General features: G+C 42.0%; 1 protein-coding gene across 4 annotated transcripts in view; it reads right to left on the reverse strand.

Annotated features, from left to right (window-relative positions):
* Positions 1-3,934: 3,934 nt before the first annotated feature.
* The window catches only part of LOC146511654 (activated CDC42 kinase 1-like), a 37,321-nt gene continuing 14,013 nt past the window's right edge, over positions 3,935-27,242 (reverse strand). For 2 of the 4 annotated variants that reach the window (XM_085172107.1, XM_085172106.1), the window contains exons 2-21: positions 26,869-26,938; positions 19,224-19,386; positions 18,999-19,069; positions 18,516-18,716; positions 16,658-16,807; positions 16,121-16,216; positions 15,723-15,904; positions 15,511-15,637; positions 15,267-15,413; positions 15,020-15,114; positions 14,453-14,647; positions 13,737-13,828; positions 13,581-13,625; positions 13,263-13,498; positions 10,804-11,007; positions 10,089-10,708; positions 8,190-8,328; positions 7,495-7,590; positions 6,490-6,617; positions 3,935-5,311 (exon numbers count right to left, since the gene is read on the reverse strand). In XM_085172107.1, the coding sequence (XP_085028233.1) occupies positions 5,305-5,311; positions 6,490-6,617; positions 7,495-7,590; positions 8,190-8,328; positions 10,089-10,708; positions 10,804-11,007; positions 13,263-13,498; positions 13,581-13,625; positions 13,737-13,828; positions 14,453-14,647; positions 15,020-15,114; positions 15,267-15,413; positions 15,511-15,637; positions 15,723-15,904; positions 16,121-16,216; positions 16,658-16,807; positions 18,516-18,716; positions 18,999-19,069; positions 19,224-19,386 (2,994 nt within the window). In that variant the 5' untranslated portion in view covers positions 26,869-26,938 and the 3' untranslated portion in view covers positions 3,935-5,304. Of the gene's footprint in view, positions 5,312-6,489; positions 6,618-7,494; positions 7,591-8,189; positions 8,329-10,088; positions 10,709-10,803; positions 11,008-13,262; positions 13,499-13,580; positions 13,626-13,736; positions 13,829-14,452; positions 14,648-15,019; positions 15,115-15,266; positions 15,414-15,510; positions 15,638-15,722; positions 15,905-16,120; positions 16,217-16,657; positions 16,808-18,515; positions 18,717-18,998; positions 19,070-19,223; positions 19,387-21,402; positions 24,523-24,621; positions 26,939-27,242 lie in introns of those variants that run through there. The other 2 variants (XM_085172105.1, XM_085172108.1) reach the window with 2 other exon arrangements.

Below are 27,242 nucleotides of genomic sequence, written 5' to 3' on the forward strand. Positions count from 1 at the left end.
GAAGAAAAGACAACAAATCAAAAAGCTGAAATAAAGTTTTTTGATTAGTTTTTTTTTTTAGTTCTTCCAGCCGAGTTAATAAATCATCTTGTTTGGTTAAGTAAATATATAGTTCAGCTAATCAATGCTTTGCCTAGTTACTGTTGCTACAGCTGTCAAGTTTTCAGGTTCAGTATACAGTTGGGAAAAAAATAACAACAATTGATGTAACAGTCGAAGTTCTGACTCAATTTGACACGGAAATAATGAGGTCATCTTCGATTTATGACAAGAAAAGAAAAACATTGATGATGACTGTGGTTGAATGAGCCTCTAGCAAAGAAGTGTATAGTGCACAGGTGAGCTCCTAGTTTATGGAAACCTCCACAAAACTGTGCAGTATGGATATGATCAATTGTTTTTGTAGCAAGACTCTGGAAGCATTGGAATGCTCAATATTTGCCCAAGCATTTTATGATGTTGTGGGGAAAAAAATATTTATTTTCATATCCACAGATAATGTCTAAAATTATCCAGTGTCTGCAGCTACTTTAGTTGGCAAGATTGCACTGTTAGTCTGATTATTTGCTGATGTGTCAGACTAATGTGAAACCTGTGCCAAAATTGTCTGGAGATGGTTTTGATTGATAGCTATGGACTGCAGACTTCAAGACCCATATACAGGGAGATAACTAAAAACAGACTCTAACAGCTGGTGATAAGCTTGCTGTAAAGAAAATCCCAAATGGAAACAGTGCTGCACAGTATATAAGGAGAGGTTACTATATAATGAGTAAAACAAGGTATTTATACAACGAGGGATGACTGGGGAAACGGGAAGAACAAGAGCCAGGTGAGAGTAATTACACACAGGTGAGAGCAATCAAGGGAAGCCAGAGAAATAAAACCATCACAGGATATGGAAGAAAATAAATTTTCAAATTAAAAACGGAAGTAACCAAAAGATAACTAGTAAACAAACAGACCTAAAAGAGCAAGAAATAATAAATAATAAACCAAGAATTCAAACCAATGACCGAACAGTAAAGAAATCTAAATAGGAACCAGAACTCAAAATAATATGAGATGTAGTGTTTATGAATTTGGCAGACTCAGGTTGTGAATGTGGTCTGACCTCGATCCCACCCGACTATCACCTGTGCGGGTTTGAGCTAAAAAAAAACCTTCCCGCATCCAGTATGCTTTGTATTCTGGGATGCTGCAAGGTACTAAAGATGTGCAAAGGTCCGTACAGGCTAACAACTAGCTGTGCAATGAACGGAAATTCTCCAGTAGTGCAGAACACAGCAACTTCTTCCTGTATTTACTGTTGTTGCCCCTGCCCCAGACACATGAAAGTTCTCACGTAGTGACACATTTTGGTTCATTTGTAGTTCGCTTGGCTTTTCCTCTGTCTAAAAACTAACCAAACCAGAGGGAAAAGATACAAGTTTACAAACTCATGAACTGATTTAGGCCAGAGTAAATTAACTAGTGTCGAGAAAAACTGGCCACCTTTGTCTATTAGCTCCATAATCTAGTTCTGAAACATTTTCATGTGTCACAGTGTTCAGGACAGGAGCCTGAGCACAGAGTCAGCCTTCTTCCTTACACACATCAGTGAGCTTTGGACTTCTTGAACCACGTTTGATAGAAACACCCCACAAAACCTGACATTCTGGTCCAGCCAGCCATTACAATACATCCCCTGTCAAAGATCCTCCAAACCCATCAGCTACAAGAAGTGAACGATCACAATCTGCCTGATGTATCCCGCCCCTTAAAGGGTGTCATTTCAACAATAAAACATTTCATATCAACAAAGAATCGATCAAGCATCTATCTAATGCTGTAGCTAAGTTCACATAATCATGATAACACTAGAAGCAAAGATAAAAAATTAAGTGATTTTGGGTGATATTAGGCAGGAATTTGATGACACCTCCTGATCACCACAGCCCAGTTTCTACTTGCCTCTTTTGTGTGTGTGTGTGAGGCACAAAGTATGTGTGTGAGTGCAGTATGTATGTGTGTGTCCCATTCATCATCGGTGAAAGTGACAGAGTGCTTACTGCTGTAGCTGAGAAGTGCAGTGTGAGCGTCCGGGTGCTGTCCAGGGATCACACTGGGCAATCAGACCACAATGCACTGCAGCTGCAGTCAATTCAAGGAGAAAGTGTGCGTGAGAGAGAGGGGAAGACAGAGGAGATGGTCCCAGAGGAAGCAGAGTAGACTTCCATTAGATACAGGAAGCGAGATTGTGACTAAGATAGAATACTTGGACAGGATTACTTGAACTCTAGAACTGCGATTGCCATATTTCCTGGTGACTAAAGTCTGAAGATATGCCATAAACATGGATAAAGATGGATACTCATTGTATTATACTCATGTATAATAGAGGTCCCGAAGGTGATTTTCTAATAAAACCATATGTAGATTTCTTATATATTATAGCTGAGAATGCAGTGAGCAAATGAAAAAAATACTTCAATGGTCTCCTGAACTGAACTGAGATATTTTTGGTAGAGGAAGTACAGGAATATGGGAAGAAGAGGACCAACTCGCCCATCATTAGGGCTGAGGTTACAGAGGCTGTTAATAAACTCTTTGAATAAACTCATTGAATGAAATTTGCCCTGAGTCCCTGGATGTTGTAGGGCTAACCTGGGACAGAGTCTCTGGATTGGCAAACCTTGTAAGATATGTGGTCGGAGGATGTGCCCCAGCTTCACAATCCTTTGAAAGGTGACTGGAGAGTAGACTCTCCACTAGTCGAACCTTGGATTGAAGAGGAAAAATGGGGTTTATGTCCTAGCAACAACTCTTTATACTCTTGAGGATATCTGAGGATTTGCATGCATGTGTTTTTTGCACTTGGAGAAAGCATTCAATCACTTCTTTTGGGACACTTCTGTGACAGCCAGTGAGAAAAGGCTTCACAATGACCAGATCTCTTTACAGCGTGTATATACCCACTGACAAGATATGGGGCTAAAGCCCTTCAAGGTGTGGAAGGGTTTTGGCTCTATTCTTGACACATGAATATGCTTCGTCTGGGTTACCTAAAAAAAAAGCCACACGACTGGGTCCTAACCAAGAACTGAAAGCAACCCCATCTGGAGCTTTCATTCATCATGGAGAAAATATGCACACAAGACAGTGACTTTTGAGTGTTCTTTAGGTTTTCAGCCTTCCTGATTCCTAGCATTGGAGGGAGAATTTGGTGGTCCCTCCATCCAACTCCATGCAGGATTTGGAGAACTGCAAGGGCAGCCTTACTCCTGAGAGTCAACCAAAATAAATGCTTGACAGACTGTTCTGACCTCCACAGCATAAAAGGATATTCCATCAAAGACCAAGTCCAAAAAGATTGTCACCCAGGTTTATTGGATGTTTTGAAGTTGGCAGTGTGATACCTTCTGCAGCCCATTTCAAATCACCTACAAACGGTGTTCATAATTCATTGCACGTCTCAGCTTAAACTAGTTGTCTCGGGCCCATTAAATGCTGGCTCATCCACTCACTACTACTGGTATCAGGCTCCCTAGAGAAACCTCTAGGTCTTTGTGTTTCCCTGAGGAAACAATCTCAGGGATTAATTTTGGCTTTCCTGTGTTGAGGCCACACATCAGATACCTTTAATACCTGCCCACTCACTTTTACCACTCCGAGAACGCAGCCTCAGGATCCATGCTCCCATTCCCTTACATCTTCTCTTAGCCTGATTCCAGTGTCACATCATGCTTCAGGGTCCACTTGATCTGGTGTAAACAAAATAGTTTTAGGGGGATTTTTTCAGTTAATTTGACATTATTTAATCAAAAGATTAGTTTATCCCATTAAAATCAGACTCCCATATCCTTAACATCTTTGCCAACCACCAGTTCCATCTCTGCTTTGTGTCTTCCAGTCTTCCCGCTGTATCCAACTAATGAAATAACCACAGGAAAGCTTTCAGAAATGAGATTACAGTTTATTATAAAACAACAAAGGCCATATTTGCATTTTACATTTGTAAGCAACTCAGATTAAACAGTACATTATAGTCAGTGTCACATTAAACAGATTTCATAGTTGAGCTTAACTGAATGCTTCACACATACTGAGTTATAACTGCTATAAACATATTCACCAAGCTGCTACTACCTGTCTGAAGTTTAACTTTCCAGTTTTGTTGTTTGTTTTTTTGTAAAAAAAAGAAACTTTTCCATGTAGCTGTTAAAATGATTAATATCTGCACACACGCATTATGAAATTTGGCATCGACAGCACGTAGCAGTAGCCCACTAAATCAAGTGCGTGACAGGTTTTTCAGCACGATGATTATCATACAGCAGAATCACAGTAAGAAATACTAACCATGAGTTTAAAGTAGCAGTAGATATCTAATTTGCAGAGATTTGACTAATACCCTGTATCCACGAGGAAACGGTAGGAATATTCTTATAATAAAAACTAAAAACATCACTCTCACAATTCCTGCTGTTGTAAAGCCAGAAATGTTTTGCTTAAAGGCAACCTGTGGAGTTCTTGAACTCTCAAAGCACTATGAAGCAGTTTGTTTACGATTCACATTGCAATTTGCCAGCGGCGGCAGGAAAGACGACGACATGCTGGGATGTGAAGAACGCAGGTTTCAAGACTTTTGAATGCCTTTTTACATGAAAACTCCACATGGAACCTTTAAGACACAAAAATACAGTAATAATAACAATATCTGATATGCTTTCAGTCATATCAACATTTTCACTTCACTGATAGATTGTTCTTCTGACCAGCAGTTAGCATCTTTGTTGACATGCTCGGTAAAATGTTTTATACAACATTAATTGTATATTTTTCCTAAAAGTGCAACTATACGCCAGCTCATACCTCCCTGATTCTTTTTGACAGCAAAAAGCCATTTGACATTACAGTAAGCTTATGCACACACACGCACGCACGCACACACACACAGGCCTCTACAACAACCTCAAAACCAGAAAAAGTCTGCAGCAGCTACCAGCTGAAACAAACTCTGGATTAATGCAATGATAAAAACAACAACAACAAAAAAAAAAGATAAATAACAACTGTTCAAGTAAATATTGTGAATCATGTAACAGCTGCTCCTTTAGGTTATAGTGAGCAAGCATGTGAGTGACACAGGTAGTAGCAGGTATTCACATATGCTGCTTCAGAGACGCTTTTTAATGGTCATTAAAAAGCATCTCTGGTCTTTGGAGCAATGAGTCATCCTGCCGACTCGGTGTCATCGCGCTGATCCAGATGAGCTCGGGAGCTTGTCAGAAGGTGACTGCCGCTCAATTTGTCCTCCTGCTGTCACTTCCTAAGAAGCAGAAAAACAATGTACAATATCAGCTTCTTTGTTTAGGATTCTGGAAACCAGCAAACAATCGCTGAACGCTGAGTGTTTAAGCTCTAAGCAGGGCTGGAAAATGAAGCCAAAAACTGCACTTCCTGTAGTGGCCACTGGAGGTTGGCTAGAAAAAAAGCAGTGAATCATGTGCTAAAATTCCTAAACTTACAGAACAAATAAACATGTTGCCTCTACATCTAAATTTCGTGTTCACAATTACTCATGTTTCTAACTAAGCTCACCTGCTCACATTTTTATTGGGGATGCGTGAATGACAGATGGATTTTTACGAGGCTGCTGGTTTTCTGTTAGCTGTCACCACAGCAGAATATGACTTGCTGACCTCCTCTTGACCACGTTTGTGCTGTTATTTCTTCCTTTTTTAAATTTTTTTTGCAGTGTAGTCAACTGTACAAACAGAAATCCAGATCCAGATCTTTATCTTACTGCAAACTTAATAGCAGGAGTCTGTGTCTGTATTTTACAAATCAAGCCTGCAAGTCTTAGTGGATAATTTACCTCTGGCTCCAAAAAGCTTCCACATTCAGCGGTTCCACATACTTTTGACACTGCCCCCTAGTGACAGTAGCAGTTACATACCAGTGACAAAAGTTTATTACTTTGATGAGACAATGATCGCTGAGTGTCAGCTGTGTCTGAGCTGACATATAATGACGCTTACTGTGGACAACAAATAAATGAATGACAAAAGCAAAATCCATAAAGTTAGATAAAAGTAAAAATGAGAACGTGAGATTTTATATTTTTCTTACAAGCACTCTTTCCAATATGACCAACTGAAAATCTAAAATAAGAAAATTACTTGAGAGATTATTTTAGCTCAAGTTCTTTTTCTCACTGTGTCAACGAGCCAGAAGTCAGAAATTTGACAGCCACAGGTTAAGAAGTGTATAAAATATTCCTTAAAAGCGACCGGAGCAGCAGTCTAACAGGAGGATGAAGCAGATGGATCGTTAGCACATTTGTGCTCGTGCTGTCATGTCATGCTGACAAACTTAGCGGCACATTAAAAGCAGGTTTCAACCTGGGAGAGACATCAGCCGCTACAGACAGTAGTAACTCAGAGCTCAGTACTACAAAAAACAAAGTGGGCATCCGCTCTTTTCTGTCCATTTACTTTTGATTACCTGTTGCGATGTGGTCCGTATGTGTCCAGCATGACCGTGCTGGCATGTTCCAGGTCCCACTGGTGATGCTGCAGCAGCTCCTCGCACTCGGCTCTTGAACGCAGCCCTAGCCGAAACAGCTGCTCCACCTATAGCGCAGATGGTGAAAGAAGCATTTTAGACACGTGATTTACCATCATTGTTTTTACTACATTTAACTCTCTTCTTGCTGTTCTGATGCTCTTTTGCAGCATGAACACTGGCTTTCTTTAACAACAGAAAAGCTCTCACATCCTAACCTTTATGATAACAATAAACTTTAGCTACCTATGTACTTCGCAAAAGCAGAGCCACTTAATGGCTTAAATGTTAAAATTGAAAGAGAACAATTTAATCCAGTTACATTGATTATAATAAGACCTTTAAAAGCACAGGACAAAAACAATCAGTAACCTCCCTAACTCAATGTGTGCGTTTACAATCCCTGGTATACACCCTCTTTCAGTTCTATGGTTGAACGTGTCATTATTAGTCTTGTCTTTATGTGACAAGACTAAGCCAAAATGTAGAATCAGCATGTGGAAAGCTAAGTACACCCCATGATTTAATAGCTAGTAGCTGCTAGTACCTTTAGCAGCAATAATCTGAAGTAATCGCTTTTTGTAGGACTTTATCAGTATCTGACATCACAAGCTTGAATTTTGGCCCGCTCTTCTTTAATAGTTGCTTCATTGAGGTTTAAGTGCATTCATTTATGCACAGCTCTCATACCTTCCCACTGAGGTCTGGACTTTCGACTATTGCAACACATTGATTCTTTTCTTTTTCAGCAATTATGTTTTCAATTTTCTGCTGTGTTGGATCAGACAGTTTACAGAGCAGTTCATGGTCCATCAGTAACTGCAAGAGGTCAGTAACACACTTAATAGCTGTTAATATGTCACTTTTTTGCGCTTTGATTCATTTATATATTCTTTGTTAACAGCAACAAATAAACTAGGAAGGTGTATAGACAGACAGTTGCACCTTTAAATGGTTTATGGCCTGAGGAATGCTCCACTCGTGGCTCTGCAGAGCAGCCTGACACTCCTCTATCGTGACACCGTGCACAGCTCCTTGGACCTGACGATCAGACAATAAACTTAACGTCATGTTTGCATTTTAAAGAAGTGCAACTGTCATATTGATACACATGAAAAGAAATCTACTTTTATTTCAGAGAGTAACTTTGCGTGGGCACATTTGTTAATATGCTTGTACAAAGAGAAGAAGTAAAAAAACGAGCAGGTTTCCTTCTTTTTAAACTCTCTCAGTCACTTTTGCAATGAATCAAACTGTTTTTAAATTAGCCACAAGCCCCTTGAAGTTTTTCCCTAATTTGCAGTCCCAATGAAATTAGTAATAAAGTTAATGATTTTCTTTTTTAATATTATTCTTCCTCAGGTAATGTTAAAACCATATGAATATGTTTCAAAACTGCAGCTTTTTGAGCATTACATTCTCGCAATTAAAAGCTTTGTTGATAAAAGGATGTGAATTCAATAAAAAGGGACAATTTAGCTTTTCATGTGTTATCTAGAAATCAGTGACTCTAATTTGTCTGCTTGTGGAAAACAACAGCATTCGGTGTTCGTCATTTCTGTGACTCTCAACAAACAAAAGTTATGACTTAAAACTTTTGTTTTAATAGAAAAAGTGACATTCCTTGTGATCTCCCTCACCTGTGTGATGCTCTGTTCCCGTTGAATGCTGGGAGCTGCAGCTCGGCCGTTATTGTTGTTGTAGGAGGTGTTCGGTTTGGCTCCGCTAGGGTGCTGCTGCATCATAGGTTTGACTGCCGCCATGTTGGCTGCTCCGTATCTGTTAAGAAACATGAAATATGGCATATGAATTATTTTGAATGGTAAATGGTAAATGGCCTGGTATTTGTATAGCACTTTACTTAGTCCCTATGGACCCCAAAGCGCTTTACACTACATTCAGTCATTCACCCATTCACACACTGGTGATGGTAAGCTACATTGTAGCCACAGCCACCTTGGGGCGCACTGACAGAAGCGAGGCTGCTGGACACTGGCGCCACCGGGCCCTCTGGCCACCACCAGCAGGCAACGGGGGAAGTGTCTTGCCCAAGGACACAACAACCGAGACTGTCCGAGTCGGGGCTCAAACCGGCAACCTTCCGATTACAAGACAAACTGCCAACTCTTGAGCCACCATCGCCCCTTAGCTGATGATGTTTCTCTGTGAATGACATCTGAAATTTTACTGTTGCACTGAAGAAATTCTCGTAATAATAAGTCGCTGACGACATTTTCCAACTATAAAACATTTATTTAGCATGAGCTTTTATTTGCTTTCATAACTGTGTTACTTAAAAAGTTGGGATGAAGTCACTGCATGTCAAACCTCCTGTCCACTCCTGTCAGCTAAAAACAGGAAACTGACACTACAGTTTGTACAGGCTCACTAAAACTGAATTACTGAAGATTGGAAGACTGGCGCCTTGTCTGATGAGTACATTTCCGCAGCAACATTCAGATGGTAGGGTCAGAAATCATGGATCCATCCTGCCTTGTATCAACAGTTCAGGCTGGTGGTGGTTGTGTAATGATGTGGATTATATTTTCTTGGCACCAAATGAGTGTCACTTAAACACCACAGCATACATGAGTATATTTTGCAAAATGAAAATGAGTAAAATGTGGCCTCTACAGTCACCACGTCTCAGTCCATTAGAGCACCTTCAGGATGCAGTGAAACAGGAGACTGGCATCACGAATGTGCAGCACCTGTGTGATGCTTTTATGTCGACATGGACCCAAATATCTGAGGAATGTTTCCAGCTCCTCGTTATCTATGGTATGAAGACTTAAGGATGCTACGAAGGACAAATGAAGTCCAAACTGGCAAGTGGTTGGTGAGCGCCCACAGTCCTGTCTTCCTCCTTTGTCTTTGGTATCTGGTTTAAAAGCTAGCTTGTTTTCTGTATTGGGGTCCCCCCTGAACTCTGCACACAGATGTGAGCTTTGTTTCAACAGCTTGACGACAAATTCAAACAAGCTGAAAAAATATTCTATTACAACAAATGCTAATAAAATAGCAATGCCTCATGCCAAGTGATTTGATGACTCACTTTAGCTCCTGATCTTCATGAAAATAAATAATAATAAATAAAAATTATGTCACATTTCAACCTATGTGTTATTCACATAATTGTGGGTATTTTTCACTTGTTATTTACACTGTGGGAAATTTGGAAATAAATATATCCGTGTAAAGTCAGTAAGCGTTGAAGAAGGAGCCCACGTGCCATTTAGTTAGTGTCACGCAATGCTGGGGTTAATTGGACGATCCCTCACATGCACAAACACCCCAGTGTACACGTGTACCATTTCACTTGATTGGTCCCATGTTTTTTTTGTAGGGTGCAGTGCTGATGTCAGAGACACAAAAATCTCTAACACTGAGCTGGCAAAAATATAATTTTACCCCAACATTACATTTGAGGACTATTTTTTGTTTATACATATATGCTCTGGAAGAAATATAAATTATCAAGGGAACGAATTTGTTTTTTGCTCTCCACCCATAAAAATCTGTCTCCATGAAAAACTCACCTCTCCAGGAAAGCTGGTCTCTCCGGCAGTGGGACGGGGGCAGAGCTCTGCGAACTGTCAATCAGTGAGGAAAGGCCACGCCCCTCACGAAAGGCGAGTGGATCCAGTAAGGACGTGGAGGAGTACGATGAGCCAGGAAGTCCTAAGCGTGAGGAATGGGATGAAGCTTGAGGCAAAGAGGAAGACGACGATGGAGAGTTGGAGGACAGGAGTGGACCCAGCAGTCCCGATGCCCGACGCGGCGAGACGGCGAGAGGAGGAGGTGGCAATGCTACAGGTGACGAGGAGCGGGAGCCTGGCTGAGAAAAGGCGTGGTCTCTGGGTGGGATCTGAGGAGGTGTGTCATCTTCGTTGCCCAGTGAAATGGAGCTGGTGCGTGCTTCTGGGTTTACGGCACGGGCGGAGAGGTTGTGTTTGGAGGGACGCAGAGGAGGGACGGGACTGCGAGGAGGCAGCACAGGCCTGTCCTCAAAGCAGGAGGCGAAGGAGGAGGCAGACGAGGGAGATGGAGGGGGAAGATAGATCTGTCGGTGCGGGCCCAAAGGAGCCAGAGGCATGGGGAGTGGGGAGGAGGGGAGGGAGCGGCCTGTTGCCATTGGAACCTGCAGCTTCACCATCACCTACATTAACAGAGAAACAGCAGCTTTATGTTAGCTTGGGTGATAATTTAAGAGTAAAAATCGATCCTGAATGGCATTAATACAGCTTTCACTACCTCCCTCTGTAGCTCCTGGAAGAGGTCAGCTGACTGGGATTCGCTCCTTCCTGTCAAGCCACCACCAGCGGATGAAGAAGCTTCTTCAGTCAACCCTTTGTATATGGACCGCACTTCCTGGTCCTCTGATTGATCCGCAGGCTCTGCAGTAACTTCATCGTACGCTGGCTGGGGAAGAGGCCAGTCCAGAATGGAGGGAGTGTCCTGAGAAGACAAATAGATACAAGGAAAAGTTATCCAACGTTATTAAGATTTTTCCTGCATAACAAAAACAAAGTTTGAGCCAGAGCCAAAAGGAAATCATCACTGCTGCAGTAATATTACTTCTTTGTGTTCACTGGGGTTTGAATTACTCACATTTGTGCTTATTAATTCTTCAGAAATAACCAGAAAATGCACATATTTCCATCAAATGTGGTACCAAATCATCATTACATTTATATTTATTTATGCATAGTTACCCATTGTCGGTCAAGAAAACCTGACTTTCAGCCAGAAAATCCTGAAAATTTGTTTTGCAAAGGTCTGGATATCCTCTGTCTTTCTTTTTTTTTTAAATGTTCAAGCCAAGATATTAAGTTAACCTTGTTTAGCCAACAATACAGCTCTGTTTAAGAAAACTATTACAGAACCCAGAAGTTGGAAGTGGTCATTTTTGGTTGACCTATTAAGGTCCACCTCCTCCAGGGTTAGAGTTTTGTTTTAGTCACAAGTTTCAGTTATTCAATATTGTTATATTGTTTGTTTGGTGGTGGTGGTCACCAAAGGTGATGAGATGACTTACAGGGAGGAGGTCAGCGCCTTGACACACTGGTGCCAAGAGAACCATCTCACCCTCAAACTCACGAAGACAAAAGAGTTGATAGTGGGCTTCCAGAGGTGTAGGGAAGCACATACCCCCATCACCATCAACACCGCTGCTGTGGAGAGAGTGAGCAGCTTCCGTTTCCTAGGTGACATCTGGCGAGGGATCTCACATGGTCAGTACACACAAAACAGTGAAGAAGTCGCAGCAGTGCCTCTTCTTTCTCAGGAGTCTGAAGTGATTCAGCATGAGCCCCCACATCCTCAGGACCTTCTACTGCTGTGCCATTAAGAGCATCCTCACTGGATGCATCGCCACGTGGTATGGCAACAGCACCAGTTACAACCGCAAAGCTCTCCAGAGAGTGGTGCTGTGTTCTGAAAGGATAATTGGAGGTGGTGGTGTTGCCTGAGGAAAGTGGGTAGGATCATCAAGGCTACAGTCACCCCAGCCATAAACTGTTCAAACTACTTCGGTCAGGCAGGAGGTTCTGCAGTATCCGTCCCGAACCAGCAGAATGAGGGACAGCTTTTTCCCCTCGGGCCACCAGACTGCTGAACACTTCATAGACACCTCGCTCTCACCTACCGGATCTTCAACACTATGCACTCCATAATGTACATATATGCCATTTTTGTGCACAATATTCAAACTGCTGACCTCTGTATATTTTACATATATGTATGTATATATACACACACACATATACATATATATATATATATATACATATATATATATATATATATATATGTGTATATATGTATATATACACACATATATACATATATATATATATATATATACCATACCAACATCAGTATACCAGTAATGTGACGTGACACTAAAAGTGATTTGATTTGTTTGAAATGCTTTTCTATTTCCATGTGAAGCACTTTGTAATAGCTTCCTGTCTTAAAAAGTGCTATATAAATAAATTTTACTTTTACTTCAAAAACTTCAGTATAAATATCATGAAGCTGCAGCTTGGTCAGGATGATCGAAGGCAGACTGAAGGTATGAGGTGGAATTACTGTACAACTCCGCTGAAGACCACTAAAGCGTGAACGTGTACATTATCAATCAATAAGTACTGATCATCCATCACATTGCACGCGCCTTGGGTGAATTCAAGCGGAAGGGGTTATTTATGACATTTCTAGGCCAAAGGTTGAACCACTGACTCTGGGGAACAAGACAGCTCATCATTTGTGAGTAGTGGCAAAGATTTCAAGCTGTGTGTGCACCACCTACACTTGATTGAGGATACTGCCATGCATGTGGCCGTGTAAGGTCCCTCATGTGTCTTGAAAACCTTTGAACTACATCACAATCATTGTTTAGTTGTAGAGGGTGAACTGAAAAGATCAGATGGCTAATTCTCCAGATGAGCTGGGAATATAAGACCCCTCTGCTGTGATTACAGGATGGTTCCACTCGGGGAGTGGGTGACATTCAAAGAAAGAAAAGAATCATGCCAACCTCAGCTTGATCAACTCTCAACAGCTCATTAAAAGACAGTTCTAGGCCATAATGAAAGGGGAAATGGGATTCAAATGGGACTTGAAGTCACATTAGGTGAAGTACAAAAAAAACCTCCTACTAATGAGGGTAAGATCATCAACTATTACAGTCTGACTCAGGCCTGAGCTACCTTTAGGGTGTCCTCATCCAGCTGCCGAGACTCAGTGAGCGGAGAAGGGGTGGTAGAGCTGAAACTGTCATCGGTGAAGTCAATAAGCGACACCTCGCTCTTGGCTGAACGCACGCCTGTCCCCTCCCACGGCCGAAGCTTCAGACCCAGGGATGCTCCCAGCTTCTTCAACCCAGACGACGCGCTGGCGTCTTCCTCGTCATCGTAATCGTCCATCACAGAGTCGTAGAACGGCTCTGGACACACATGAAACTCTAAATTTAGAAAATTGCTTCTACTGACATGCATGTGTTTGAAGGATTAAAGAAAAAATCTCACTCTTGAGCAGAACGGCTGGTTGGGGTGGACGAGGAGGAGGTAGCTCTGATAAAAACAGACAAAGGCGTTTAGGTTCGATTTGACATGCATCGGTGTAACAGAAAAGTTAGATCACTATTCAGCAAAAATACAGTCTCACGGCACAAATGAATTTACTCTTGGCACGGTTGGGAAGTTTGGTCGGTCTCGCAATGCCTGAATCCATTCCCAGGACATCAGGAGGGTCCATGGGGTTCCCCAAGTACAGGCTAAGGAAAGAAAATCATTTTTATGTAATAAAAGTTTAAAATTGAAAATAAGTCCAAGTCCCCTCCTTTAACTCATACTGAAGCTGGTTGAAGCTAATAAAACATACTTGTTAATAACATGTTAATAATCCCGTTGTAGGTACTGGAACATCAGTAAAATTATTTCACTACTCCTCTGTTGTTGCAAACAGTGTAGTGATGTGGACGTGTCTTCTAAAATCCTCTGAAGCTCAACAGCAAAATATCTGTTAAACTATGCATGATACACAGCTGCCCTCTAGTGGGGAGCTGCAGTATAGGCAGTCTTAAAAGAGTACATGCATGTTTTCAGTTAAAACACAATTTTAGTGCTTTGTCTTTATGTGATGTTTTTCTTTCAAACTGTTGTGGAATCCTAATGTAAATAACACAAATCTATAAATCCTCCTTCCTAACCTGTTTTAAAGAAGAGTCTATTCTGTAATAGATTCATTTTCCAGTTTTCTATTTCTGCGTTCTGGACTTGTGGTGGGACTCTAACATTTGCACAGCAGCCTACAGCCATCCACGGACGCAGAGAGCACAGTCACATCTGATGAAGCACACTGTATGACACTACATTACTGTAGGTACTGTATCATTAACCTGTCTATGCGGTCTGCGTGTCCCCAGCTCCTCTGGGGGTCTGTGTCTCCATGTCCAGTGTGTATAAAAGAGTGTTTAAGTGGCCGGCTGATGTCCTGAGCGGAAAGACCGGCGACTGACGTCACCACATGACGGGGAAACTGACCGACACGCAGTGTGCGCCTGTTCTGACCTCGCCACCAGTAGTGCTCTGCCCTAAAAACACACAAACAGGTATTCAAACAACGTGGTGACTGTCCTACAGTAATGTGCATTCTTGTAGCAGTACATGTTCTTAATTGCCAACTTCTGGGTTTTAATTTAGTAGTTAGGTAGTTACAGACATACAATATATACAATGGACACACGCATATTAATGTGATAAGGAAGTCATAAGATTAAAATTTCAGTAATTTTCTACAATGTAAGGAATTCAGTTTCAACGGGAGATCCGTTGTCTAGTAGGCACTTACATAAGCACGACTCTCAAACCCACTAACCTGATTAAGAAACTGCTTTCTCTCTCAAAATCAGGCTAAAAGGATGCCTTACAGGCATGTTCTAGCTAACAAAAGATCACACACTGACCTTCCTTCAATGATGGTGATAACATCATTCATTGTAATCTGGAGCTTGTCTTCCTCCTCAAAGTCCTGCAGGGCTCTCATATCTGTGGGCATGGTCTACAGAGCACACACAGTGTCGTCAGTGTCACCAGCAGAGTCAAAGACAGCCTTTAGACATGGAATTCATACTTGCAGCCAACAAAGAATGGTTTCCTGAAGCACATTTAGTGATTACGATAGACAGTGTTTTACTTAAAATACTGTGCTACCTCGAGCAGGAAGTCTCTGAGGGCAATAAAAGTTGGTCTGTCTTCAGGTTTGGGGCTCCAGCACTGCAGCATCACATTGTAGATATCCTGAGGACAATCGTCTGGTTTACACAGCCTCTCAGCTTCCACGTCCACCTTGTGAAGGATCTGCAAACCGACACATAAATAATAGCGTGATTAGCTGAAGCTAATGAATAATTCATTTATTTTATTTTTTATGGCAGAGGGTTGTTCAAAGATGCACCTGGCTCCCATTCAGACCCAGCCACGGCTCCTGTCCGTGGGTGAACATCTCCCAAAGGGTGACCCCAAACATCCAGGTGTCAGATGCGTGAGAGAAAGTGCGAGACTTCAGAGACTCTGGAGCACACCTGGAGAGATCGGTGGAAAAACAACTGAGACGCTGAGATAATGAAACACAGATAGTATGTAGAGACAGAAAAAAGTCACTCTCACCATGGGAAAGGGATTTTGTGGCCTTCCTCCATGACGTATTGGTCGGTGTGTTTAGGCAGTGCCCTCATTAGGCCAAAGTCTCCGATCTTCACAGTTTCATTGGTGGACAGCAGCACATTACGGGCTGCGAGGTCCCTGTGGAGGAAACGCTTCTGCTCCAGGTAAGCCATCCCACAGGCCACCTGTGGACAAGGTGTGGAGTGACAGATGGGAGCATTTTTGCATTCTTACACATGGGAAATGTCATAAAATAGAGCTGTATCTCTAACAAATAAACATTTAAATTTAAACAAATGTACAAATATTATGGAAGCTGTACTCAAAAAAATCTACTAGAGAGAACAGTGTGATAAAACTGAATTTCATTGTGGGATTTTTTCCTTTCAGTATTAACTGACCTGCACAGCATAGTTACACAGCGAGGAGATGAGGATGTGACCCTGCCGCTTTCTGAGCCGATCCAACAGGGAGCCCAGAGGAGCCAGCTCAGTCACCTACACTCCAACAAACAAAATGTGCTCAGAGCTCATTGTGTTTATATGTTTTGTGCACTGCTTTTGAAATATATATCCTGTCTGTACTGTTTTTCAGTGCTTTTTTTTAAAATTATGTTACCTCTGGAAGCGGCAAATCTTTAACTTCACTGCAACAATAAAGAATTAAGGAGACTGTGGGAACTCTTTTGTACTTGAATTTCCTCTGTGTGTGGGAAACGCTGATCTTATATTCAGGGCTATTCTAAAGTAGCCAGACCTGAGGCAGCAGAAACTCCTGCAGGCTAAACTGAGCTTAACAGCTCTGAAACATTCAGCATAAAAACACTGAAAACATCTGATAGCTCAGCAGCTACAATATATCGACTGTTGGAAATAAATCAAGTTCTCAAAAAGAGGACAAACTCCCTCTTATAAGTGTGTGTGTGTCTCATGGATTACCATCTTCATAGGCTGTGTGAGGACGATGCCATACAGGCGGATGAGGTTTTGGTGGCTCAGTGAATGCATGGCATTCACCTCTCTGATGAAATCATCCAGACCGTCTGAGTCCAGTACATTTGATTTCAGGCATTTTACTGCCACTGACAACTACAAAGAAAAGGAGAGATGATATTAGAGAAACCTCTGTAAAAAAATAAAAGTAAATTACTTTGTGGAGTTCAAATGGGATGCTCTAACTTAAGAGGAAGTGACAAATACCCAGCAAATGTGTCCTTTTGGGGCATGTGTGGCCTCGATGCGGGCAGACCCACACAACCCACAGTGGGCCGCAGAACACGTGTGATATTTCAGAAAATGGAAGATTGGACTGATAACATTCACTTCTTTTTCAGTATATCGATAAGATCCATTTTACTAAAATGGTTTGAATCAGTCACCTTCTCTCAGCTGCAAACCCACATTTATCCTACGTGGCCCCTAGTTGGTGCCCACAGAGCCCATGGCAGCTTTGCCCTTTCTACCTCCTACGTAGGTTTTCTCATGCAAGCAGACTATGAGTTGCCCACTAGGGGTGGGTTTTGATAATCAATTTATCGATTAAAATCCATTCTGGCTTTGATAACGTGATATTGATTCATTAAAATCCTGAATCGATTTTTTAATATACATTTATTTTGCCCAAAATGCCAGAATCTCACAAAATTTCAACAACCACCAAACAGCTAAAACAGTAAATGAGAGCAGGTACACGGATTCTGCACAAAGACGTAAACACAAAGCGCGGACCGGATCAGAATCAGTGAGATGTCGCCTTTCTCGATGGCACAGACACAATTGGGGCTGAAAGCCGACAGCTCACTGATTCTGATGTTTCGGCGGCTCCACGATTTGTGTTTACGTCATTTTTTCGCTGATTCTAAAGCTGTTAGTTTGATGTCTCTCCAAACAACATTGACTGAACAAGCAGCAAAAGAAGATCCAAACTACGCTTCACATAAACATCGTCATGGCTTCCCTCTTACTTTTGCTGTTTTGCTTCTACCACGATAAAACTTCATGCACAGCTCTCTCTCTCTCACACACACTGTACTTCAAGAACAGTTTCCTGTCTAAAAATCTGTTTTCTGCATTATTCGCTTGCTTGCTATGCACAAGTCTACCGTTGTTTACAGTGCTGTCGGACGCTGTTTTTTTTCCTTTTACTTACTTCCGAAAAGAAAAACCTAATTTCTGCCGTTCAATAGGTTTCTGAGCAAATTTAAACTTTTTAAAATTTTGCAAAATGCCAAACGCTTAACCGTGTCTCTAATAAAACCTCTGTAACTTCAGAGGTAATGTTCATGTGTTGATTAATGGTTTTCTTTTGTTTTTGATGTACTGCAGAATATTTTTATAAAATCCCAGGCCAGGAAAATCACCTTCATGTTTTTCTGTTTTATCTTCAGCTACTCTGACACAAAGGCATCTGCTGTGATGCTCACACCTTTGATAAAGTCTGGAAAGTGTCAGCTTCCTTTTTATAGATACAAAAATATGTAAATGTACTGATCTGAATTATAATATTTCTGACTGTCTGGGGCAAAATTTCCCCGATTCAAATTGAATTGAATCGAATCGTGGATCGAATCGATTCAGGACCTTGTGAATCGGAATCTAATCGATTCTAGAAATCAGTGACGATACCCAGCCCTATTGCCCACAGATATATTTCTTACATGCCAAAAAGGGATAAACTGCTATGGGACCCACATGCTTAGCCTAGATGGGACCCAAGTGGGTTGTTTGTGGGCAAACACACCCTGAGCCTCTATGTCATACATTCTCAGCTGCCTCATACTGTGTTTCTTCATCTCACCACTCTGCCGTTGGGTGCAGTCCACTCTCCTCGCCGCACCACCCCGAATGTCCCGTCTCCAAGCCGCTCGAACAGCTGAAGCTCCGACTCTCTAATCAGGCAGGTGAGCGCAGCCCCTGACTCACTACTGGCCGGGACTGCAGCAGACGATGCCCCGTGGGGCTGCTGTGTGTCAGCGTCCGGTCGTCTCACTGGAAACACCTGCAGGGCCAGAAACTTCTTATGCATGCAAACACGCTTGATTTGAATCTAAATGAATCTAAATTAACCTATTTTGATAAAAGACACACATAGACCATCTGACATAACATGAAAAAAAATAAATTAGAATCAAAGCCACATCAATACAAACTAAAATTCCTTTTCCTAAATATACCTGAAGGTGAAAGCAGACATTTTTACAAATGCAGCTTATACATGAATATCATATTGTGAGATTGCAGCCTTGCTTGAGCAACTTTCAGGACAGGAGAGGTACTGCACCTTGCTCATCCAGGATTTTCTTTTATAAAGGGCTCGTCTCCTCTTGACTGCCTCCCAGAGCCTCCTCTGACCTGGACCAGCAAAAACACAAACACAAATAAACCTGGATTTTATTGTATGTTTATGGAGTATTTTTCTGAAAGATAACACACAGACACATCTGATATTTGTTTAGATTACCTGTTTATCACGTAGGTTTGGGGTGAAAAACACTTAAAGAGGTACCTGGGCGTCCCATGCCGATCTTCTCCAGGTCTTCATTCTTGACGTAGTCAAAGTGTGAGAGTCGTGTGACGTTGAGATCATCACGGATCCGCAGGAAGTACTGCTGCAGCTGCACGTCTGTCAGCAGCTCCAGCAGCCACTCTGTGCCCTCCTCACACTGCATCTGCACAGCAAACACACATTTCACCTGCATCAGGATGCATACAGTGCTGTTAACAGCCTGCAGTTTTAACATAGCTCTGCTTATGTGATTGAATTGTTTCATTACTGAGCATGATGTTAATGGACCCCTTTAATGGGCACACTGTAATGTGTGCTCTAAGTGCAGGAGCTACTCTCAGCTATGAAAAGCCAAAATGACTGATGGGATGTGACATCTGCAGCACCAATGTAATGATTAGATATCTGGAAAAGCATCAAGAACGGAAAACAATAAGTGCTCATATTTTAAGAAGCTGGAGTAAGAAATTTTGGGGCATTTTTACTCCTGAAAATGACTTTCAAGATTCAACAAACACATTTTCTGACAATTGTTTAGGACGCTACTGTTTCATCTTTTTTTGCAGAATCCCCAGCAAAAAGTAAATCCCCAGCAAAATGTACTTTCTGCTGTTCCTTTATTTCCCAAGGGGTAGCCAAAGCGGATAGATCTGCATATTTGATTTGCCACCGATTTTACGCTGGATGCTCTTCCTGACGCAGCCCTCCCACTTATCCAGGCTTTGTGCAGACACGAGGAGTACACTAGCTTGAGACCCCTTAAGGCTGGAATTTGTGTCTCCTCCTGATCTCGAAGCAGGAGTCATTTTGCATGTGCAGCAAATGTGCAGATTCACAGATTCAGACCTTTAAAGTGTTTCACAGACTTTAAATTATTAACTAAAACCAGTTTTGCACCATTTCATAATAAGCAAACTACAATTTCTTCTTAACTAATTGCTTTAATTGTATACCGTATACTGTGACAATATACTACAACATTTACTTTGCCTTAATCTAATGGCACTCTTACATACAAACTTCACTTACTGATGTCAAGCCTAAAACCAACAGTGGTTTAATTTAGCCAAGAACAGAGGAGCTAGCCAGGCTCTATGTGAAAGAGAAAAATCCAAGTAAATCGCATCTAATTAGCAAAATTCTGTGTTTGTTGATGCAGAATAAGTGAAGTGACAACTCTCTTGGATAATTAATAAAGATACAAAATGTTCATTAGATCTTTAGAGTGTTTGTGAGCATTACCTTTACAGCATTTGTCTGTAACTGTAGTCTACAGTCTTTGTTAAGCTAAGGTAAACAACCACTAGCTCTAGCTTCTTGCTTTTTGTATAGCTTCATCCTAATATTTCAAAACTATTAAAAGATGTAAATGCATTAATACAGCGCTGTCATGGAGCTCTTTGCAAAACTAAACTTTACCCTTGGGAGCAGCACATTACGCACAGAAACATGTTTGAGTTGGCTGAAATCCCCTCTCCATAGGCAAACGCATGTTCAAACAGCCTCAATTGTGGAACCATGACTTAAGCATTAGACTAGCACAAAATGGTTAAAATTTAATGGTAGCAACACGATTAAGTGTGAAGGCTTTTGTCTGCCATTCACAATTAAAAAACAGAACAAACAAAACAAAACAATCCAGGCAGAGGTAAGTTAAAATTTCAAAATGTTGACCTACTTAATCAAAAGTAACTCTTTTGATTAAGTAATTTTGAGATACTCAATCAGTAAGTCAAAATTTTGACATGAAATTTGGAGACAATAACCCAAATTAACTTGATATTACCTCTGCAGACTTGCAGAAACAAGCTTCCATAATTAAGTGGCAGGAATACATTTGTTTGCTTGTTTGTTAATTTATTGCTTTACAGTCAATTGCTGTTGGGTGATTTTAGACCCTAAAACTGAATTCAGAATGAAGTATTTTGGTTTAACTTATAACTGGTGCAGTTACAGGGTTCACAAAGTAGACACTGTTTTTTAAACCATGAGGATACTAAATAATTTAAACAGACATCAAATGAAATCTGGTGTCTGTCGTAAGATTAGACCCGAGATCAATACACCTGCATCCCCACACCCACACTTATATTCATAGAAAAATACTGAACAAAAAGACACAGAATTACAGTCAGAGAAGAAGAGATGCTGCACATCCACCCACAACTTCAGACTTTACCATTTGTCCACCGACACTCCTGTCTCCCGCCTCTTCATCATCCTCCCCCTCCCCCTCTCCTCTGGTGTAGGGGAGTCGCTGGTACATATAGCTCTCCCCCATACTGCAACAGCTCCTCTTGTCCTTTTTGTATTGAGCCCTCCTGTTTCTGCGCTATTCAGAGGAGGCGTTAGCTCTGCTACCGCGCTCCCCCTACTCCGAGTCTAGTTTGCTAATCTCCTCTCAGCTTCATGACCTTCTCCGCTCAATCGATGCACGCATGCACAAACACGGACACAAACGCACCGGGAGGCATTTGACGCCACTCTCTCCTGTCGTATCACCTAAAGCTATCTATAAACTCCTTCACTCCTCCCTCCCACTGTTCCTTTCTCTCCCTGCTGACTCACGACTTCCCGCAGTATCGGACACCTCCATGCTTCCCCGTCTCTCCAGCTTTTCCTCCTCTCCTCTTCATCTCCTTCTGGCTCAGCAGCCAAGCCCACTGTCTGATGTTAAATAATTCAGCAGCTCTAATGAGAGGGCGAGTGGAAGAGGGAGATCTTAGAGGAAGGAGGGGAAAGACTGCAGATACAAATAGGTGGACAGATGGATGGTCAGGCTGAAGAGAAAGGAGATGAAGACAGTTCCCGGCATGCATTTAATAGATTCTGACATGCAGATGGCATAGGCGCTAAGCTCAACCCAAACAAGCAGAACATTTCTAAAAGATGGTAACGTGATGTGGCCATCAATTTCAGGAAGTGTCAGAAACGTTGCTGAAATCTCTCATCAAGTAAAAACTGTGAAACAGTCACTGATTGCAGTTTGGCAGACGAGAGGATTTCCTGCTTTTCTCTGTTCTATATTAACCAAGCACAGAACTGTTTTAGGCAGATCATGAGGTCAATCTCAGTCACAATCCAGGCAGATCAGCTGATCTCAATCCCAGATCACATCAGCTGACGTCTCAGCTGATAAGCTTCCACACATCCAATTAGCAAATCTTATATAGGGCGCGCTATTTAAGCTGCTTCAGATTGTGTACAGTTCCTGCATATCTGAAGTGCAGTGCCTTAGATCCTGCTGTAATTCAAAAATGAAAGAAAGGCAAATATGAGAAACTGGGCTGTTACCATTAGCAACATGTGACAGCAAGATGAGCTAACAGCATGAAGTCACTGGTTGGATCATTCATGCTCATGTATGAGTGTGTGGGCGCATCTGCGGCCTAAATGAGGACAGAAGCAGATCTTTCATCTCCGCACGGCATCATGTGTTTTATTGAGGGTGATGGTCCAAAAATAGGAGAGCTAAATTTAGCTTACGTTCAGTGGCAATAGGAGGGAAGTGGCTGCTTAATTTTTCTCTCATCTTAGCATCAGATATCTGAGATTCAATCGGGACTGTCAACGTGCACAGATGAGGATCTTTTTTGCATATTTCATCCCTGCCCCGTCCTGGTTTAGGCAGAGCATGATATGAATTCAGCAGCACCTGGTAGAATTTCCTGCCATATTTGTTAGTGTGTTTCAATATTTCTGATATAAGTCACCTTAAAAGAAAAAAACACTGCAGGAAAAGAAAGCTTTGAGGTTCATTCAGCCTGTGCTTTGGAAAGAAAACAACAGTTTTCTTCTGCAATTTCATAACTAATTCAAATGTTACACCAAATATTTGGCCACTAGAGGGGGCGATCAGGCTCAAGAGTTGGGAGTTTGCCTTGTAATCTGAAGGTTGCCGGTTCGAGCCCCGGCTCGGACATTCTCAGTCGTTGTGTCCTTGGGCAAGACACTTCACCTGCCACCTACTGGTGTTGGCCAGAAGGGCCGATGGCGCGATATGGCAGCCTCGCTTCTGGCAGTCTGCCCCAGAGCAGCTGTGGCTACAACTGTAGCTTGCCTCCACCAGTGTGTGAATGGGTGGATGACTGGGTGTGTAAAGCGCTTTGGGGTTCCTAGAGGGGACTAGTAAAAGCGCTATACAAATACAGGCCATTTACCATTTGCCATTTAATGAGATAAAACGTTTGAGGTTTTGGTTTCGTTCTGTGAAAGAGGTCACAATGCAGGAACTCCAGCAACACTTGAGGGAAGATGAACAACTTTAATAATTGACCAACACGTTTCGGCTTGTGGCCTTCATCAGGGTCATGAGGTGTCAGACAACATGATTTTTCTCATGATCTTGTGTAATTTAACTGCTTGTTATATGATTTAAAACTGATCCAAATGTTCCAGTCAAGAAGGGAAATGTAAACATGATTTTGATTTAATGCAGGTGAAATATTGCTGGTCTTATTGCAAACAGATGATAATTAGTACACTGAAAAATAGGGCTGGGCCATATCGTACAGTTCACGGTAATACCGGTATAATGTTAGGAATGATAAGAAAATGGAATATGGCGATAGAATATGGGTAAAATGTGCATGCGCGGTGCCTTTGTTTTCATACGCACATGGCAGAAAAAGTAAGGCAGCGACGGAGAATGAGAAGGGCGAAAGCGGATCGTTGAATGAAACAGATGAACCAGAAATGGTTTGTAAAAATGCTGCAACGTCAGTGGTGTGGAAATGGTTTGGCTTTCGTCCGTCAGATACACAACAAAGCACTATTTTTGGTAGAGCATGCAAGCGGGCCGTCGTTATTACCGTGTTTTTCGGAATCTAAGTCGCTCTTAAAATCCTTTGATTTTCTGAAAATCGACAGTGCCCCTTATAATCCCGTGTGCCTTATGTATGAATTCTGGTTGTGCTTACTGACCTCGAACCAATTTTATGTGGTACACAGCGCTCAAAAATCTGTCAAAAAATGTTTTAGTACAACTTTGGTAGCTATGAAGCTGCACCGCTTGATGGATTGTCCGAGCATTATGGCTACCGTAGTCAGGAGCCTCGCTGAGTGATACGTACTGTGCTTCAACATAATATTACCGTATTGTGTGTGTGTATAATCTTAAGTTTTGTGGATATTATACATGGTTCTGCTCAGGATATGTCGACCAATTTCCACTGGAAATGCCTTTTAGTTAAACTGTCAGCGAGGAATTTGCATTTGCACTGTTACGTTTTTATATAACTTTAATGCACATAAAAAAAAAAAAAAACAGCTGCTTGTTTAAGTAAAAATACATTGATTTTTTTTTTGCACTAATAAAGTTGCGGAGTTGTAAAGTTTTTTATCTCGCCTCAATTATATATATATATATATATATATATATATATACACACACACACACAGGTCTGCCACTTCTTCCTCTTTCTTTCACATCTTTAGAACTTCCTCAAAGTCTTTAAGGACACACTGCACTTAGATTCAACTAGAAAATGGATACAAATAATGTGTTTTTCTGTCTATTATCTTTAAACACAACAACTGTCCATTGGTTGAGCTGTTAAGTGTGTTAACAAGCAACATAGTTAGAACCAACATGCGAAGACTGGGCTGAAAATAACTGAAAAAGCAGCCAATGTCAAAAGGAAAACTGTCAAAAAGCCTGGAGAAGTACTGTCCACAACCACTTTAAAAACAAACTATAAAGAACTGAGGGGTGGCTCAAAACTTTTGCACAGTACTGTACATTGTCTGTGAAGGTTCTCAGTCATCCAGGTCATCGTAGTCAAAGGAGCTTGCAAAGAAAAGCGTCTGGACTTCTTTAAGTTACTTGAAGACGTTTCACCTCTCATCCGAGAAGCTTCTTCAGTTCCAAGGTCAAATGGTGGGGAGTCCCAGATATAAACCTAGTGGGAGTGTCCCCCCACAGAGGGACAAAAGGACCCCCTGATGATCCTCTAATCGCCTGAGCCAAGGTGTGGAACTGGGTGTGGGTCCCAATCAGCCAGAGTTTCGGGTGAGTTCATTGTGAAACCTGGCCCCACCTTATCATGCGAATTCCTGAGGTCAGATGGCCCAGGATGTGAGTGGGCGTTAAGACGTCTGGGAAGGGATCTCAAAACTGGATTATAGATGGCAGAGAGTTGGTGTCGTAAACCACCGTCTCTGTTCAAAGATGGTCGCTCACAGTGGACATAGATGGCTTCTTTCACTCCTCTTTCAAACCATCTGTCCTCTCTGTCCAAAATGTGAACATTGGCATCCTCGAAAGAGTGTCCTTTATCCTTAAGATGCAGATGGACAGCTGAGTCTTGTCCTGTGGAGGTGGCTCTTCTGTGTTGTGCCATGCGCTTGTGAAGTGGCTGTTTGGTCTCTCCAATGTAGAGGTCTGGGCATTCCTCGCTGCACTGTACAGCATACACCACATTGTTAAGTCTGTGTTTTGCCGTTTTGTCTTTCGGGTGAACCAGTTTTTGTCTGAGTGTGTTGCTGGGTCTGAAGTACACCGGGATGTCATGCTTGGAGAAAACCCTCCTGAGTTTCTCTGATACACCGGCTACATAGGGGATGACAATGTTGTTGCGTCTGTCCTTCTTATCCTCCCTCGCTGGTGTCTGATCTTCTTTTCTGTGCCTCTTTGCTGACTTTAAAAACGCCCATTTAGGATAGCCGCACGTTTTGAGTGCTTCCTTTACATGTGTGTGTTCCTTCTTTTTCCCTTCAGGCTTAGAGGGAACATGTTCTGCCCGGTGGTGTAGGGTCCTAATTACTCCAAGTTTGTGTTCCAGAGGGTGATGGGAGTCAATGTTCACATTTTGGACAGAGAGGACAGATGGTTTGAAAGAGAAGTGAAAGAAGCCATCTATGTCCACTGTGAGCGACCATCTTTGAACAGAGGCGGTGGTTTACGACACCAACTCTCTGCCATCTATAATCCAGTTTTGAGATCCCTTCCCAGACGTCTTAACGCCCACTCACACCCTGGGCCATCTGACCTCAGGAATTCGCATGATAAGGTGGGGCCAGGTTTCACAATGAACTCACCCGAAACTCTGGCTGATTGGGACCCACACCCAGTTCCACACCTTGGCTCAGGCGATTAGAGGATCATCAGGGGGTCCTTTTGTCCCTCTGTGGGGGGACACTCCCACTAGGTTTATATCTGGGACTCTCCACCATTTGACCTTAGAACTGAAGAAGCTTCTCGGATGAGAGGTGAAACGTCTTCAAGTAACTTAAAGAAGTCCAGACGCTTTTCTTTGCAAGCTCCTTTGACTAGTACTGTACATTCATCAGCTTCAGTCTAATCCATTTCCAGAGACAACTGAAAGTCCCCATTTCGTCTTAGTGGGATTTAAATCAGTGTTTCTCAGAATAAATACTACACACGACGACTCTTTTGCTAGCCATTTCATCACATATAACTCTTTTTGTCAGAGATGAGGCATTAGTAGGAACTGAGAATGTACATTAATATTTATTCCTATAACCAACTTCCAAATACACACACTTCTAGTCCAAACAGCTCCAAACCATAAAGATCTGCACTTCTAAAGGTAACCTGAGGCAGCAGAGACCACCCTCAGTTACTTTGAGGCATTTAGTGGAATTGGTTGTGAACGGTCATAATGTTTTGGCTTATCTGTCACACCCTGCAGGGGTCCTCTGGTGGAGTCACTAGAGGTCATCTGGCTGCAGCCATGGACGAAGGGACTCCACATCTACACAAAGTTAAAGAGAGACGGAGAGCAAGTCAGCGTCAAAACTATTAACAAGAAAGGAAAAAAATAAAACACTTCAACAAAAATTTCCATCTGCTGCTGTGAAGAGAGCAGCAGAAAAACTCTCAGAAGCAACAGCCGATAGAAATTGTGAAGGAGGTGAAAACGAGCACGCAGGAACAGGCTGTGCCCATATTGTCACCACGGGGGAGGCTCAGACAGACCTGCTGCCTCATCGCTGAGAAAGAGTGTAAAAAGTCAATTGTTTGAAAATTAACTCTTTTAAAAAAGATTTTAAAGTGTC

Source organism: Neolamprologus multifasciatus, chromosome 9, assembly GCF_963576455.1.
Source record: "Neolamprologus multifasciatus chromosome 9, fNeoMul1.2, whole genome shotgun sequence".
Taxonomy (NCBI): domain Eukaryota; kingdom Metazoa; phylum Chordata; class Actinopteri; order Cichliformes; family Cichlidae; genus Neolamprologus; species Neolamprologus multifasciatus.